Raw genomic sequence first — 14,860 nt, 5'->3', positions numbered from 1 at the left:
AGGAAAAGACGATGTAGTAGAGTCATAACATAAGGTACATTTCGCTGTGAATATCTAGAACGGCATTGTAGCCTACAATCTCATTGGGCTGTATCTTCTAATTGACAGTCTGAATGGCCACCTGTAGTTTAGGTTCACGCACAGTTGCTGTAAAACTTACCATTTCCTTGGCTGTTTCTGAGAGGATTATGATACACCAAGACGGTGAACCGCCTCACTTCAGTGTGGATGTCCGCAACCATCTCAACGCTATATTTCCTGGTCGCAGGATTGAAAGGGGAGGCCCTGCTCCATGACCTGGGAAGTCACCTGACCTGAATCCCCTGGATTACTTCCAATGGAGATATCTGAAGTCGCTGGTGTTTGAGACCTCAGTGGAAATGGGGATGGAATTAGTTACCAGAATTGTAGCTGCCTATAATGTGATTCGAAACACACCACGGATATTTGTCAGGTTGCGTCGGAATCTTATTTTCCCATGTCATACCTTCATTCAGGTTGACGGCCGTCATTTTCATTAGATACTGGTACGTTCATAGTGTCAATGATGGTATTTTCAGTTAACTGTAACTTTTGTAAATAAAAAAGTAGACAATAATTTTGTTTTATTGCTACAGTCTCCTTAGGCTGGCTTCTCCGGCTGCCGATTCACTACTTCAAATTATTGAGGCGTGTATCCTCAATATTCTGATAATTTTTGCACACTCTTACGGTAACACCCTGTACAGAAAAAAACTGGATGCGTGAATGGGAAATAGGAGTGACTGTAAGTTAAATGCGCAGACATCTAGTTATAAACAAATATAGCTAGATTGAAGTGGCTGACGATAATCGTTACAAGCCTCATTTCAAAATAAAGTTGGGCTCCGGTAATTCGGGCCCTAATATTTCTAGGTTCTGTGTAATTCGAGATGGTTTGAAGAAAATTTCAATTTTATATAAAATTATAGTAAAAGCCCGTCTCCATACGTTGTCTGCACGTAATATTAACGCTGTTACGAATGTGCTACATTCTGAGCTTTCTTCCAGTTTTCCATATGCAACACAGTTAGTTCATAATGCATGAAATAATCTTGGTCCCAGACTGCTAATGCATCTCTGTTACCATTAGATTTTGAAGCGTCCGCTTGCTTGGTCACTTCTTGGGACCGCCTGATGATCAGCTATACAGAGCATACCACTAGATAGCTAATTCGTAGTCTGAAATAAAGGTGGATGTACTAAAAACGTCTTGGTACCAGATTTCAGAGAATAAAATGTATACTTACAGGACAGCCGAAGATGACCTACCGCTGGCAAAACTGATGTAAAACCTTGCTGGATGTGTAAATGCGAATGTGACTGATGTTTCAGGATGGATGAACGGTGACGAACAGTTTGAAGTTGCAATTGTCGAAATGGTTAGTGAGCTCGCTGAAGACATTGACGACGAGCAGTTGCCTGAAGAAATTGTACCAGTGATCACTCACACCGAGGGTTTGGCAGCGCTAGATTTGGCAATGCGTCATATATAGCAGCAAGCAGAAGCTGTTCCAACTGATCCCATGCTTCATACTAGATGGCATGACATTGCTCGTAAAAACCTGTTTCTATTGAATTACAAGGGAGCGTGGATAATTTCTTTCCAATGTAACTATAACGTTTGGAACTTGGAAATGTACATATAACACAGGTGTGTACTATATTGTTTTTAAAGTATTTTTTAATCATTATTCTGCTCATTAAACGATTATTCATGCTTTATCCATTAACGTAGTGATAGTTCCCTACTATCCGAGTTTTCTGTAATTCGAGGTCACTTCAGTTCCAATTAGCTTGAATTACTGGAGATCTGCTACATGTATAATTAAATACTTTCCAATGTAACTATAACGTTTGGAACTTGGAAATGTACATATAACACAGGTGTGTACTATATTGTTTTTAAAGTATTTTTTAATCATTATTCTGCTCATTAAACGATTATTCATGCTTTATCCATTAACGTAGTGATAGTTCCCTACTATCCGAGTTTTCTGTAATTCGAGGTCACTTCAGTTCCAATTAGCTTGAATTACTGGAGATCTGCTAAATGTATAATTAAATAGTTTGTTTTGTATTACAGAACACGGAAGATGCATAGCATGAGGAAGTGAAACACATTTGGTACACAAGTATATTCAGCTGTAAACACTAAATTTTTCTTCTCTGTATGATAAACGATAATTTAATACTCTGTTTGTTGACACGTCCATTTCAAATTAATTTTGCTAAAGTGCACTAAAGCGAAGACTTAGATCCGTGGCTCATAAATAAATTTGTAATGTCATGTCCGATTCCATGATTGTGCCCCGCGACTGTGATAGAGCAGGACAGAAAGAAAGTCAGTGTCGGTCGTGACGTCGTGTGTCCTTTTATTGCATTGCAAATCTAAATAACAGTGCAGTATCATCAGTACGTCATAATCATTCATGTAGACTGAACATATTTATAATGACACACATTCCCAATCTAACTCAGGCAGTTACACACATTTGTTGGGCTAATGTTTATACATGCCTTAGTTAGATTGGAATATGGGAGTCCTTGTGCCATCAGCAACATTACTACCTAACTCAAATTTAGAATAGAAGGAAATTACTCTCAACACTTACACACATCTTTAAAATGACGAAAGTCGAATGATATTTAATTTTTTAGGTGTTATATTAAATCATTAACTAATGAGTATATGAAACAATTGGTACTGCTTATTTCTAACAGTCTTACGTAATGTAGAAGTGAGACAGTTCAAATTATCAAGCGCGAAATCTTACAGCCATCAGAAGCGTTGATCATTGATTGGAAAGATACACTACAAAATGTCAAGAAACTAGAGAGAAAAGTCATTAGCAAAATTCTATGACCCAGTCACCCTGAAGAAGGCTACAAATTGCAGAGCAGATAATAGACCGAACAGATATGTTGAATAGTACTGAGGACTTAAATTTCACAGGCATATCAAGAGAATCTCGGTCATTCGATGAACTGAACGCATAGTAGGAGGCACCTCTTCATAACAAGAGGTAATGAAGTTCAAAACAGAAGCCAGTTCATCGGAAGAAGCGAAGAATACACATAGTTATAGATGAAAAAATACGGCATCTGAGAAAACCTCGCATGAAGTGGACACTCCATATGGTACAGGCGTATACCAGTTTTACAACAAGAACAATAATAACAATAACAGTAATTCATTTAATCTCACACCCCACTGCAGAGTTAAAATTTCATTCTGGAGATAGTAATGATAATTACAACAATTGTAAAAGCCATAAGACTCTGTAAGCAGAACAGCAGTGTAGTACCCACCATACAGAGAGATTATTACTAACGTCCATAGCCCACTTGACTCGCATTCGGAAGGACGACGGTTCGATCCCGCGTCCGCTCATCCTGATTTAGGTTTTCCGTGATTTCCCTAAATCGCTCCAGGCAAACGTCGGGATGGTTCCTTCGAGAGGACACGACCGACTTCTTTCCTCGTCCGTCCCTAATCCAGTGAGACCGATGACCTAGCTGTTTGGTCTCTTCCCCCAAACAGCTCAACCCAACTAACGTCCGAACGCCTCCAGAGCGATGCAGGAGACACTGACGCAAATGATTTGATACAAGACACGTGGAGTCACAAATCTCGTGAAATACCTTAAAAGTGGATGACAAATATTGGACATGTGACATCACCACTCGTCAATGTACGTCAATTCCGCGCTGTGCAGTGGTTGGGCCAAGTGGTCATGCTGATGTGGATCCGGGCATACTTGCGCGTCTCCCACGCTGAGAGCTCTGGGTCTGGCAGGCTGTAATTTTTTAATTACGTGAGACAATTACGTGCTTACATTGAGATAGAATTTATTGTTTTTATTGCAAACTACAGGACAACTAAAACCTAACTTACTGCGTCAGTAGTAGAATACTACTTGGTTCGCAACGGACTTACTAAATAATATCCGCAGGCAAAAAAAGAAGTGCCAAAAGAAAACAGAAACAAAATAAAAACAATTTTTACTTGATTACAGAGAGGAAAATTAATCTGAAACTTCTACATTTACAACATATCACAGTTACAAATGGTGTTTGAATTTAGCATCGGTCAGTCCACCCTTCTCACTCAAACTCGACAGCTGCGATTGCGGTGAGGTTATGAGATATTTGAACGAGTGCGATGTGTACGTCTCAACATTACCGTCCAGGATCATTTTACAAAGTATATGCATGGACTGTGCGTCTGGTCCTGGCGGAGGTTCGAGTCCTCTCTCGAGCATGGGTGTGTATGTTTGTCCTTAGGATAATTTAGGTTAGGTAGTGTGTAAGCTTAGGGACTGATGACCTTAGCAGTTACCTCCCAAAAGATTTCACACACATCTGAACATCATCACGAGGTATATGTGTAACTATAATCTCCACCGTATTGTGTCACATGCTGATGCTGGTATCTGAAAGACATGTGTCATATATGGCAACTTACGTAATCGGTATTACAATGTTATGAAATAGTGATAGTAGTAATGATATTAAAAAATTAATGTAGTCTCACAGACGAAACACTATATAACCCTTCCTTTTTGCTACACAGAAAATTTCATTTTAAACTTCAGGGGTGATCACTACTGTTTGGAACCACTGTTACACGTGATGATTTAAACACAGTTATAGAAAAGTGGGACCTGGAGAGGGATTCATATTTTGAAGCAGAAAATTATCAAACAACCCACAATACAATGAAGGACAAATTTAACAACAAACATTCGTTTCATATCGTACATATAATAACATTGTAAGATCAGAAATTCTTCTGAGTTAACAAATTGGATGAAGTAAGGGAGAATTTCTGGAAACTGCTGTTGAATTGTGTACGACTAAGGTGACAGCTCAGAGGCGACTCGGACTGCCGTGGCTCTCAGACACTGACGCCGATCTGCTTCCATGTCTCAGCGTGCTGCTTCGTGTACTCGCCCGTTCGGTCGAACTTGGCCTTCAGCTTGGCCCATTCTGCAGGGTACTTGTCTGTGATGTGCTTCAGCGCCTTGACAGCCCTCTCCAGGTGGCTAGGCGTGCAGTCCCCGCATCCCGTCGCGAACACTTTCGGCAGCCTGCCTGTAGCAAATGTGACAGAAAATCATGTGAAGGAGTTTCAACGGCGAAAAGAGTGCGTAAAGATTTAGCCACCTAACGTTTAATATTCTTATAGAATTATATTTACGGTCACCGTCGGATTGTTGATCATTTCGTTGGCTGATACTCGCTAGCACCAAGTACTAACAATAGATGTTGTACTGCCTGACTAATATCTACTTAGGACTCAGCGCCGGCCGGAGTGGCCCTGCGGTTCTAGGCGCTACAGTCTGGCACCGAATGACAGCTACGGTCGCAGGTCCGAATCCTGCCTCGGCCACGGATGTGTGTGATGTCCTTAGGATAGTTAGGTTCAATTAGATCTAAATTATAGGGGACTGATAACCTCAGAAGTTGCGTAGTGCGCAGAGCCATTTTAACCATTTAGGACTCAGTACTGAAAGAAAAAGGCGATGTGGAGACGAGTTCTCAAGAAGCTGTTGTCAGTTAAAGGCGCATGTAAAGAGTTTTAACATGATCTGCAGTGGTGGGCTTTTATTGCCATGAGAGAGAAAAGGGCATGATGGTGGTGATTTGTCATGCACTGTAGTGAAGTCAGCGCGTGTGGGAATTTATTCTTTGTGGGGCGAATAATTCTTCAGAATACAGTACCTAGAGAAAAAGCGTCGTAGGCAGAAGAAAGCAAGAGGACATGCTTTTATTTCGAACAAATGCGGGGAATCACAAATGATGGCCATGAGTTGACCTCTGAGTAATCCTCTGATAGTAAGATCTGGAGCACACTTAACGCGGAAAGGCCGAGAGAGGTGTTTGGTTGGCAGAGTTTTAAGGTTTTAGGAGTGGAAATGGAACCTTAAAGAAAATCCGGAGGTGGCGTGACCTTCAGGTGATTTCCTCCAAAATCGTGCCCCTGTAGGAGAAGGTAACGTTTTTGTAACGGTCCATGCGATCGCCACCAGTGTGGAAACACATGCGCCTCGTGCCCAGTAAGGACAGAGTGTGGTGTGAACAATGCCTTCCCTCCAGGTATTGGCTAAGAGCACATCCCTGTCTATAAAAGACGTTTATCTCTGACACATAAGCAAGAGAGTATCCTGTATAGATCCACAGAAGAGAATCTGGCAGTTAGATTTTGAGAAATATTCATTTCGTGACAAGGAGCAAATGAAGTCAGTAAGAATATTCTTATTGTGTTTATTCGAGTGATGATTCTTTAGCTTTCTGTGGAATCTTACTTCTCTAAACTGCATTTGTACTTGAGAACACGTGACTCGAGCTTCTGTTTCCGTCTAGTGAATAAACAGCTATATTTACTTGTGTTATGATTTGTACTGAGATAATTTCAACTCTTCTTTTTGTGGTCTTCAGTCCTGAGACTGGTTTGATGCAACTCTCCATGCTACTCTATCTTGTGAAAGCCTCTTCATCTCCCAGTACCTACTGCAACCTACATCCTTCTGAATCCGTTTAGTATAGCAACTGTATGGGCGTCGAATTGCATCCAAACTGTGTACGTCACAGTCACTGATGCTCCATTGAGCAGATCAGCGGTGCAGTGTAACTGCTGTCCGCACATCAGTGTATGATACGTGCACTGCAGTCCGACAGACACAGAAACACTCACTGTGTGACGAGTTCCAATTGCTTCCTCATCTAATGTCCGCCTAATAGTTCTCATTTAATTAGCTGTGAATTTTCAACCCCTCTTTTTTAGAAAAGCACTTAATAAGTGGAAATATCATTGTCTTTGATTTCGGTTTCCTTGGTAGCTTACTTGGTTTTCCAAGGTTGTTATTCCTAACCGCTAAACACTGACACTCATTAATATACAATAACGTTATATGACTGCAGTGTAACTAACATACTCCGTTTTCATGGCTTTATTGTTTAAATATTACTTCTGCACTGGTAAGTATTCCTAATAAGCGTGATATAGAACCACCAAGTAAGTGAAGGGAAGTGTTCGCATCAAACGTAAAGATGATATTATAAAGGAAGCAAGACTGAAAAATAGAAAATTTGCAGACTAAAAGGATAACGATGTTTTCCCCAAAGCTCATGGTGTAAAACGTAGGTCAAAATGTTAACACCTATACAGACAATGTAATGCTTATGTATATAACGTTTTTACTCTGTGTTGTTTACTTTGTTTTCCACTTAATAAACTTAAATATGAATCCAAAATGTATTAAGGTTATATTCTACCTTCGACTTGCTAGGAATCTAGAACTATTTTCGTGACTGTTTTGTACTTTTAGAGATATCGCAAGAGCTGTAATGAACATGTTACAGATGAAGATCAATGTCTAATTTATAATGAATTCATATCCATTCCATCTATGATGAACAGGTCTAGAATAACACAGAAGCGTAAAAATGAAGAGAAAACGAGGAAATCATAGTAATTTAGCTTGGTTAAACGGTTCAAGTGCAACAAGAGGGCATGTAAAAATGCTTTCGCTTCTACGTACAGTGTGGGTGTTGGTAAAATGAAAAGAATAAGAAAACTTCTGTCCTTTAGACCATCAACATTAGACAAAAGAGGCAAATCGACATCAGGATATGCTACACCAGTCACACATGCCTACCTGGTTCAGGTTCCCAGAAGAATGAATCATACGAGTCAGTAACGGTTTGGTTTTACATGAAGATCGTCCATAAATGCTTTGATTTGAAATTTGAACAACCCCGAGATTGATAATTGTTGGGTCTGTGAATGGTTGAAGGTCAAAATTATACGGCCTCATCTCAACAGCGAACTCAGTACCTGGCTGAGGAGGTTTATTCCCAACAGGAAGAAGCTGAAGAATTAACAAAAACCAATAAGGCTGTATCTAGGTTACCGTTGGATTTTGTGCAGAAAGTAATACTCCCTGTAACTCCAGTGCAAGAAACCACCTACGTAAGCGAATTATCAGTGTTTGTTTTTAGCGACCATTGTCTTAAAACCAACAGTGCCAGAACCGACCTTTACCTCGACCGTACTTTGAGGAAAGGACCTATTGAGGTTTTCTCGTCTCTTCTTCATTATGTTGAAGATTAAATCAGCCACAAAGTAAAAGATCTGAATGCCTTCACAGACGGATTTTGCACAAAAATTACAGACTTATTGGTGTCTTACTTATGTTGGTGGATGTCGGGTGGCTGAAACACTAACAAATTGTTTCCCAATTAGGAGTCACTCATACCTACGAGGTGATAATAAATTCAGCATAGTCAAAAGAAAGCTAAAACTCATTTACCATTACCACATTGTGAACGAATATGGAAAGCTTATTCGACAGTATGGGTTTCAAAGTAAGTTTGAAGTAAATATGGTTGAAACCAGTGACACTAAGATCATGTATGAGTGGTGTCCTCAGTATTATCAAAAGTATCAAAAGGTTGTTCTTTCTGAAGATACCAAAGAAACCAATGTGCCACCATGTAAGAAAGAGAAATTTTTGGTCTCTCAAAAAAACTAATTTCTACTATTGACAAATGATTGATGGGTTGGCAGAATCAACATTCAACAACTCAAAACGAGTTTTTGCTGTTTACCTTGCTTTAAGATTCTACAACGAATATGTCTCTTTCAGTCTTGAGTAAAAGGAAGGTATTAGGAGATTTCGACCTTACCGGCCTCAAAAAACTGAAGTGAGTAATTCTTGGACTAGAAACGAATAACATCGTGATGATCGTGAATAAATGCATGTTGTACGATGTTTCATTTCTGGATGTATCATATACATATTGAAACACATACTGTACACCATTTTGTTATCAATATATTAAATTGCAGATACACGCTATTCGTTGAAATTTAATTGATGCAGAAAGCCTCGTGTCCTTACTTTTGGGCAGAAACACTTTATGTCCAATAATTATACATATTAATAATCCGGCCTGTGCTGTGTGTATGTGGAATCATTTCGGCCTCGAATAACTCACTGCGTAGTATTAATTGTGGGATTTTTCTCAGCAACTTTCATTTCTTGGTCCTTCTGATAAATACGTATTGCTTCTACTAAAAATTTATGGAGCTTCAAGTAATTGCTTCCCTATTTTATTGGTTCAATTTCCAAGAATATTTCTGGACAGGACACGAAATTTTCAATATGGTATAACAATAAAATCTTCAAATGATTTAATATTACTTGAGCAGGGTAACAAAATATGTCTTCGTTACATCATCTGATTAGGCTGTTGTCGATCTGTGGTTGTGCTTAGAGGAAACCCGTCTACTCCATATTACAATTAGGCACATGACAAGAAATAAAAACGTTGTCTCTTGAAGGGATTGTATAAAAATTTCCTCGGCAACCATTCACAATTAGTGTTTACTAACACCCTGAACGATCTGATCAGTCTGAAAATGGGAGCGCTGCACCATATTCCGTGAGAGTATTAATCAATCGCAGAACTGTAGCTACCAGGCAAACAGCAACAGAGCTTTGGTGATGGTGAACAATGGAAGAAAGACGCGACAGAGGTACCAGAATGGGGGAAGCCTAGCTGCCGCACTTACTTTTGATCTCCTTTCCCTCTGCAGTGCACTTTCCGTCGTCTGCGTCGAGCATGCACTGGATGTAGGATTTCAGGAGGCGGTCGCTGTTGAGGATCTCGTCCACGTCTAAGTTGTCCAGCTTGTCTTGCGGCGCGGCTTGCGCCGAAACAGCAACGGCAGCGACCAGGCAGCAGTAGAAGATCGGGTTTCTCGCCATGGATACCGCTGTGCTCCACACTGACTGTGGGGTTCGGTGTCTGGTGAGCTCCCCTTATACCGCTGCTGTGGCGTACGAATACAGGTGACGAGATAACAGGGTAACGAGGTGGGGCGCCTTGGGCAAGAACAAGCACTCGCACCTGTGGTAGTGCGAAAACTGCGTGGGTTGTTCTCAAATCCCACAACCTTGCATAGCTTGTATTCGCTGTATTAGCTAACCAGCATCCTGCAATTTCGGAGCTAGCAAACTAATCGACGTATGTAATTAGATTACCTGTAGAATGGTGCGGGTTTCTTAAATAACATGCACTCTTTGCTGTTACATTTCGTCACACAGAAATGACACCAATGACAGTACTGTTGTCTTCCACAATTACACTAATATTATTTGAGGTTTACTAGGGTTAACGGACAGCGTTCCATATGTAAGTAGTCGTAGTGTAATCATGCTCAGTAGATTTCGTCTCTACTCTCTGGAAGGTGAGATTTCGAGCATTTCGAGCCACTCGAAAAAGATAAATAAGTTTTTCTTTGTTATTAACAACAAAAAAACACGGCAAAAGTTCTTGGAAATATACGTATTAATATGCTTGAGTGTGGTTAACCGGCATGGGAAAAAACAGAAGACAATGAAGTTTAGGAAGTTTTTTACGCCATTCATCTTCTAGCAAAAACATAAATACCAATACTATACTCTAGTCGCCATGGTAACGTACAAACATAGACTGATGTGAGTCTGAGGAACTTTATGAACTGAAATATTTACTGTTAAGAGCGATAAAAATTCGTTTTACTATTTTGCATTATGCAACAACTCATATTTTTCATTTTTGATGTTGATTAATAAAACAAATATACGTGAATGCAAGTTTACATGAAAAACAAAGTATTTATTTTACGTCTTGCTAGGTTGTGTCATCAACAACCAAGCAATGTCGTAATTCGTCTTTCGATTCTGAATATTATAAGTTATCTCTAATAGATTCAGAATTTTTTTGGATGTCATCGTTTCAGCTAGGAAGTACCCATTCCTTTTTTTTCATTTACTTGAAGTGTTACGATACAGGTTTGCTGAAAGGAGATCTGTGACCGACGGGTGTCGTAAAGAGTTCATTTTATAGTAAACGTTTCCATAAGGAACACTCGCAATAAAATCAGATCCAATACAGCAAATAAATAGTCAAAGTTGCACGGAAGTTCATTTTTATTTAAATGGTGACCAGTTTCGGACGTTTCTGACGAAGTAGCGAGTATGAACGCAGATCTTTGCTTTGTTTCTCGATGGGCACAGAACCTAGGTCTGAAACTAAACCCCAAGAAATCCCAGGTCATACTTATATCTCATCCAAAATTAATCAGCCGGTACTTTCGCGAAACAGTCCCTAAAATACTCCTCAATGGTACCCAACTACCAAACCAATAAACAGTAAAAGACCTTGGAATAATCTTGGATGAACACCTAAACTGGGAAGAACAAACAGTTACAGCTTACCGGAAATCGTTCTCCTCCCTACATGCAACTCAAAAATTTAGAAAAATATTTCCAACCCATGTTAAACAAAAATTAGTCCAAACACTAGTCTTGCCTAATCTTTACTACTGCGATGTAGTTCAGCACGGCACAAATACTGAAAATTCTAAATGCCTCGAGCTGGTGATGAATGCTTGCGTTAGATACGTGTGCAATATTCGGTTGTATGATCATATCAGTCCTTCATACTCCCAGCTAGGTTGGATACGCCCACATAAGGCACGCGATCTCCACACGATGTGCTTACTTCATCGATTTCTTAGCCACTGGTGGCCCCAATACTTATCTTCTCACATTAAACACCTATCATCATTCCACAATCGCAATACCAGATCAGATACGTCTAGCATCTTGGCTGTACCTTTACATAACACAAAATGTTTCTCCGTGTCATTCTCCATCTCAGCCATACGACTATGGAACGCGCTCCCCTGTGATCTGCGTCTTATCCAGAACTACTCAACATTCAAGAGGTAACTCAAAACGTACATATTAGGGACGGTATAGCCACCATTGTTGTGCCCCTCCCATCTCTTTCTTTCTCCTCTCCATCACAGCTTCGAATTTTACCATTTTATTTCTCTTCCTCTAACCTATCTACCTCTTATATATCTCTTTCACCCCATTCTATCGTCTTATGTCTCTGCTCGATGAGAATAACTCACAAACTGCCAGAACATAACGAGAAAATTCCCAACTAACAATGGGACTGACATTCACAAAAGAAAAGTATGTTTACTCTCATATACATAGTCATTATTATTATTATTATCATTATTATTCTTGATTGTTATAATTATTTTTTATTGTTATAATTATCATTGTACTACTGTTATAATATCTATTTTTTCTTTAACATCAATACTGCATAATACATTATATGTCCTTAATGTTATGTAGAAACTGTAACTCATTCAATCTGAATATGCCTGGTTGGGTGTAAGAGAGAGCCTGAAGGCCCTAATCTTGCCAGGTAAAATAAATGCATAAATAAATAAAGAAATAAATTATGCAGCAGCATACAGGCAAACAACCACGCATGCAGCACTAGACGTCCGCGCCCAAGTAGTATATAAGGGTGAGGTATTCACACAAGCAATGTGGCCAGCGTACACACAATTTGGTGTTATGGTGTGTAGGGTTTGATAACCGACTACAAATGTTCAAAACTGGTCACCATATAAACAGAAACAAATGTATGAGCAAGTTTTACAGTTTTGTAATATTATTGAAACATAACAAACTGTTGGGTGCTGCCATTGAGCATGTTGTAAGTACGTAAATTGAAATCCGTTAGTGTTCTTCTACGCGTATTATATAGTATTTTACATATATTGGCATATCTTATGATAAGCGGTTCTAGCTGTGTTTTACACCATTTCGGTGTCCCTCACTGTGTCACACAATTTGTCATACTATGAAGAAAGAAATAAGCACATATTTCAGTCAGATGGGAGAATCTGTAAAAAAAACTTTTTTCTATACCTCTCTGGAAACTTCTATTTTGTTTAAATAAACCTCCCTGAGATTCAGACGATTGTGACAGACGCCACTTGTCTGTGTGACAGTGTCATTCTGTCTACTGAATACTGTTGTGGTTGCAGGAGAGCCAGCCGTGTTACTGAAGGAGGCCGAAATGCACGCGTCTCAGCTCACGCAGGGTCTGGAACATGACAAGGGAATTAGAAGTGAGAAAAACGGACGTAGCTGGTGGAATACTTAACTTTAATCCATTAAGGAAGAACGTCGCTCTTGATGGTACATGATTGACAATATCCATAGAAACTGATAAAGGCGCCTAGCTAGGTCGTAGCAAATAACGTAGCTGAAGGCTATGCTAACTATCATCTCGGCAAATGAGAGCGTAGAAGTCAGTGAACCATCGCTAGCAAAGTCGGCTGTACAACTGGGGCGAGTGCTAGGAAGTCTCTCTAGATCTGCCTTGTGGCGGCGCTCGGTCTGCAATCACTGATAGTGGCGACACGCGGGTCCGACGTATACTAACGGACCGCGGCCGATTTAAAGGTTACCACCTAGCAAGTGTGGTGTCTGGCGGTGACACCACAAATACTAGAGACCGTAATGCAATAATCTGTTGAAGCTACCTATAATTACTATCCAACTACCGTCCAAGAATCATACATTATGAGAAATAGTTTCGCAGTGTTGGTAGCGTGAAAAGTGTCCTTTGAGGACATAGAAAAGGTTTTTACGAGAATTAGTACGATTAATAAAAAGATTTAATTAGTACTATATGTTCATGTCAACAGTATGTACCAAACAGAGAAAGTGCGTGGCAATGTGGAATGTAGAAATCATGTGTGCCGCGTCGTTGAAGTACTCCGTTGACTTCTTTGTATTTCAACATTTTCATTTACTTTTTTGTTACCTCTTTATTCCTCCTAATTCTATTTATATAATAAGTTGTGTTTCCCGATTTCAATTGAATTTGTACATGTTTTGATTGATCACAAAGATGTATCTGGGCTTAGGACTGGAACTAACGTTATTATTACTATTATAGCAACAATAATAATTAAGTAATGGCAAAAGAGGATTTGTGTATACACTGGAGAAATACAGTACAGTGGAATGCACGCTGCAGAGTATCTGGCTGAGATCTGTCCTTGAATTAACTGGTCTGTAGCAGTTCGTTGTGTCACTATGTTACCAACTGCTGCACAAATCAGAGCTGCAGCTGCAGTATGTTGCGACAGAGCCATACATTGATCACGATTGTCTTACGTCCCCACACGTAGCAATCCATAGCCAGATCTTCTTCCATTCGTACATTCTCGTGAGCACTGTCGCCAGCAATTATGTACAGTAGCAACGTTTGGGGCAAGTCATTTTGTGTTATCGTGAAAGGAAAATTCACTGTCTCATAGCCCTATTACACGACCACGTGAAAACTAAGTGAGGTGTTCATAATGATGTCTTTGTTGCCTTAAATCATTCTTCACTAACATCAACTCACCACATCCCGCCCCAGAGATAAATAACGCCTACAAATGTTACAGCATGTGTTGAAAGCAAAACTGTTTTGCGCCCTCATAGTGGCGAGGGGCATGAAAGGGAAGCAGTGGTTGGGAAGGGAGTGAGACAGGGTTGTAGCCTCTCCCCGATGTTATTCAATCAGTATATTGAGCAAGCAGTAAAGGAAACAAAAAGAAAAATTCGGTGTAGGTATTAAAATCCATCGAGAAGAAATAAAAACTTTGAGGTTCGCCGATGACACTGTAATTCTATCAGAGACAGCAAAGGACTTGGAAGAGAAGTTGAGCGGAGTGGACAGTGTCTTGAAAGGAAGATATAAGATGAACATCAGCAAAAGCAAACGAGTATAGTGAAATGTAGTCGAATTAAGTCGGGTGATGCTGAGGGAATTAGATTAGGAAATGAGGCACTTAAAGTAGTAAAGGAGTTTTGCTATTTGGGGAACAAAATATCTGATGATGGTCGAAGTAGAGAATATATAAAATGTAGACTGGCAATGGCAAGGAAAGCGTTTCTGAAGAAAATAAATTTGT

At 39.8% G+C, this 14,860-nt stretch overlaps 1 protein-coding gene across 1 annotated transcript; it reads right to left on the bottom strand.

Moving 5' to 3' along the window:
• Positions 1 to 4,918: 4,918 nt before the first annotated feature.
• On the bottom strand, positions 4,919 to 9,797 carry LOC126273310 (ejaculatory bulb-specific protein 3-like). Its single transcript, XM_049976854.1, has 2 exons — positions 9,602 to 9,797; positions 4,919 to 5,115 (listed from the first exon to the last, which is right to left on the bottom strand). Exons 1-2 carry the CDS (start codon positions 9,795 to 9,797, stop codon positions 4,919 to 4,921), a joined length of 393 nt encoding a protein of 130 aa, XP_049832811.1.
• Between the last annotated feature and the right edge of the window lie 5,063 nt (positions 9,798 to 14,860).

The sequence above is a fragment of the Schistocerca gregaria genome, chromosome 5, assembly GCF_023897955.1.
Source record: "Schistocerca gregaria isolate iqSchGreg1 chromosome 5, iqSchGreg1.2, whole genome shotgun sequence".
Taxonomy (NCBI): domain Eukaryota; kingdom Metazoa; phylum Arthropoda; class Insecta; order Orthoptera; family Acrididae; genus Schistocerca; species Schistocerca gregaria.
This window is presented reverse-complemented; position numbering and strand designations above follow the sequence as displayed.

Coding starts and splice junctions, on each gene's coding strand:
- LOC126273310 (XM_049976854.1), bottom strand. CDS start 9,797: ATGGCGAGAAACCCGATCTTCTACTGCTGCCTGGTCGCTGCCGTTGCT. Junction 5,116..9,601: donor AGAGGGAAAGGAGATCAAAA/GTAAGTGCGGCA, acceptor CATTTGCTACAG/GCAGGCTGCCGAAAGTGTTC.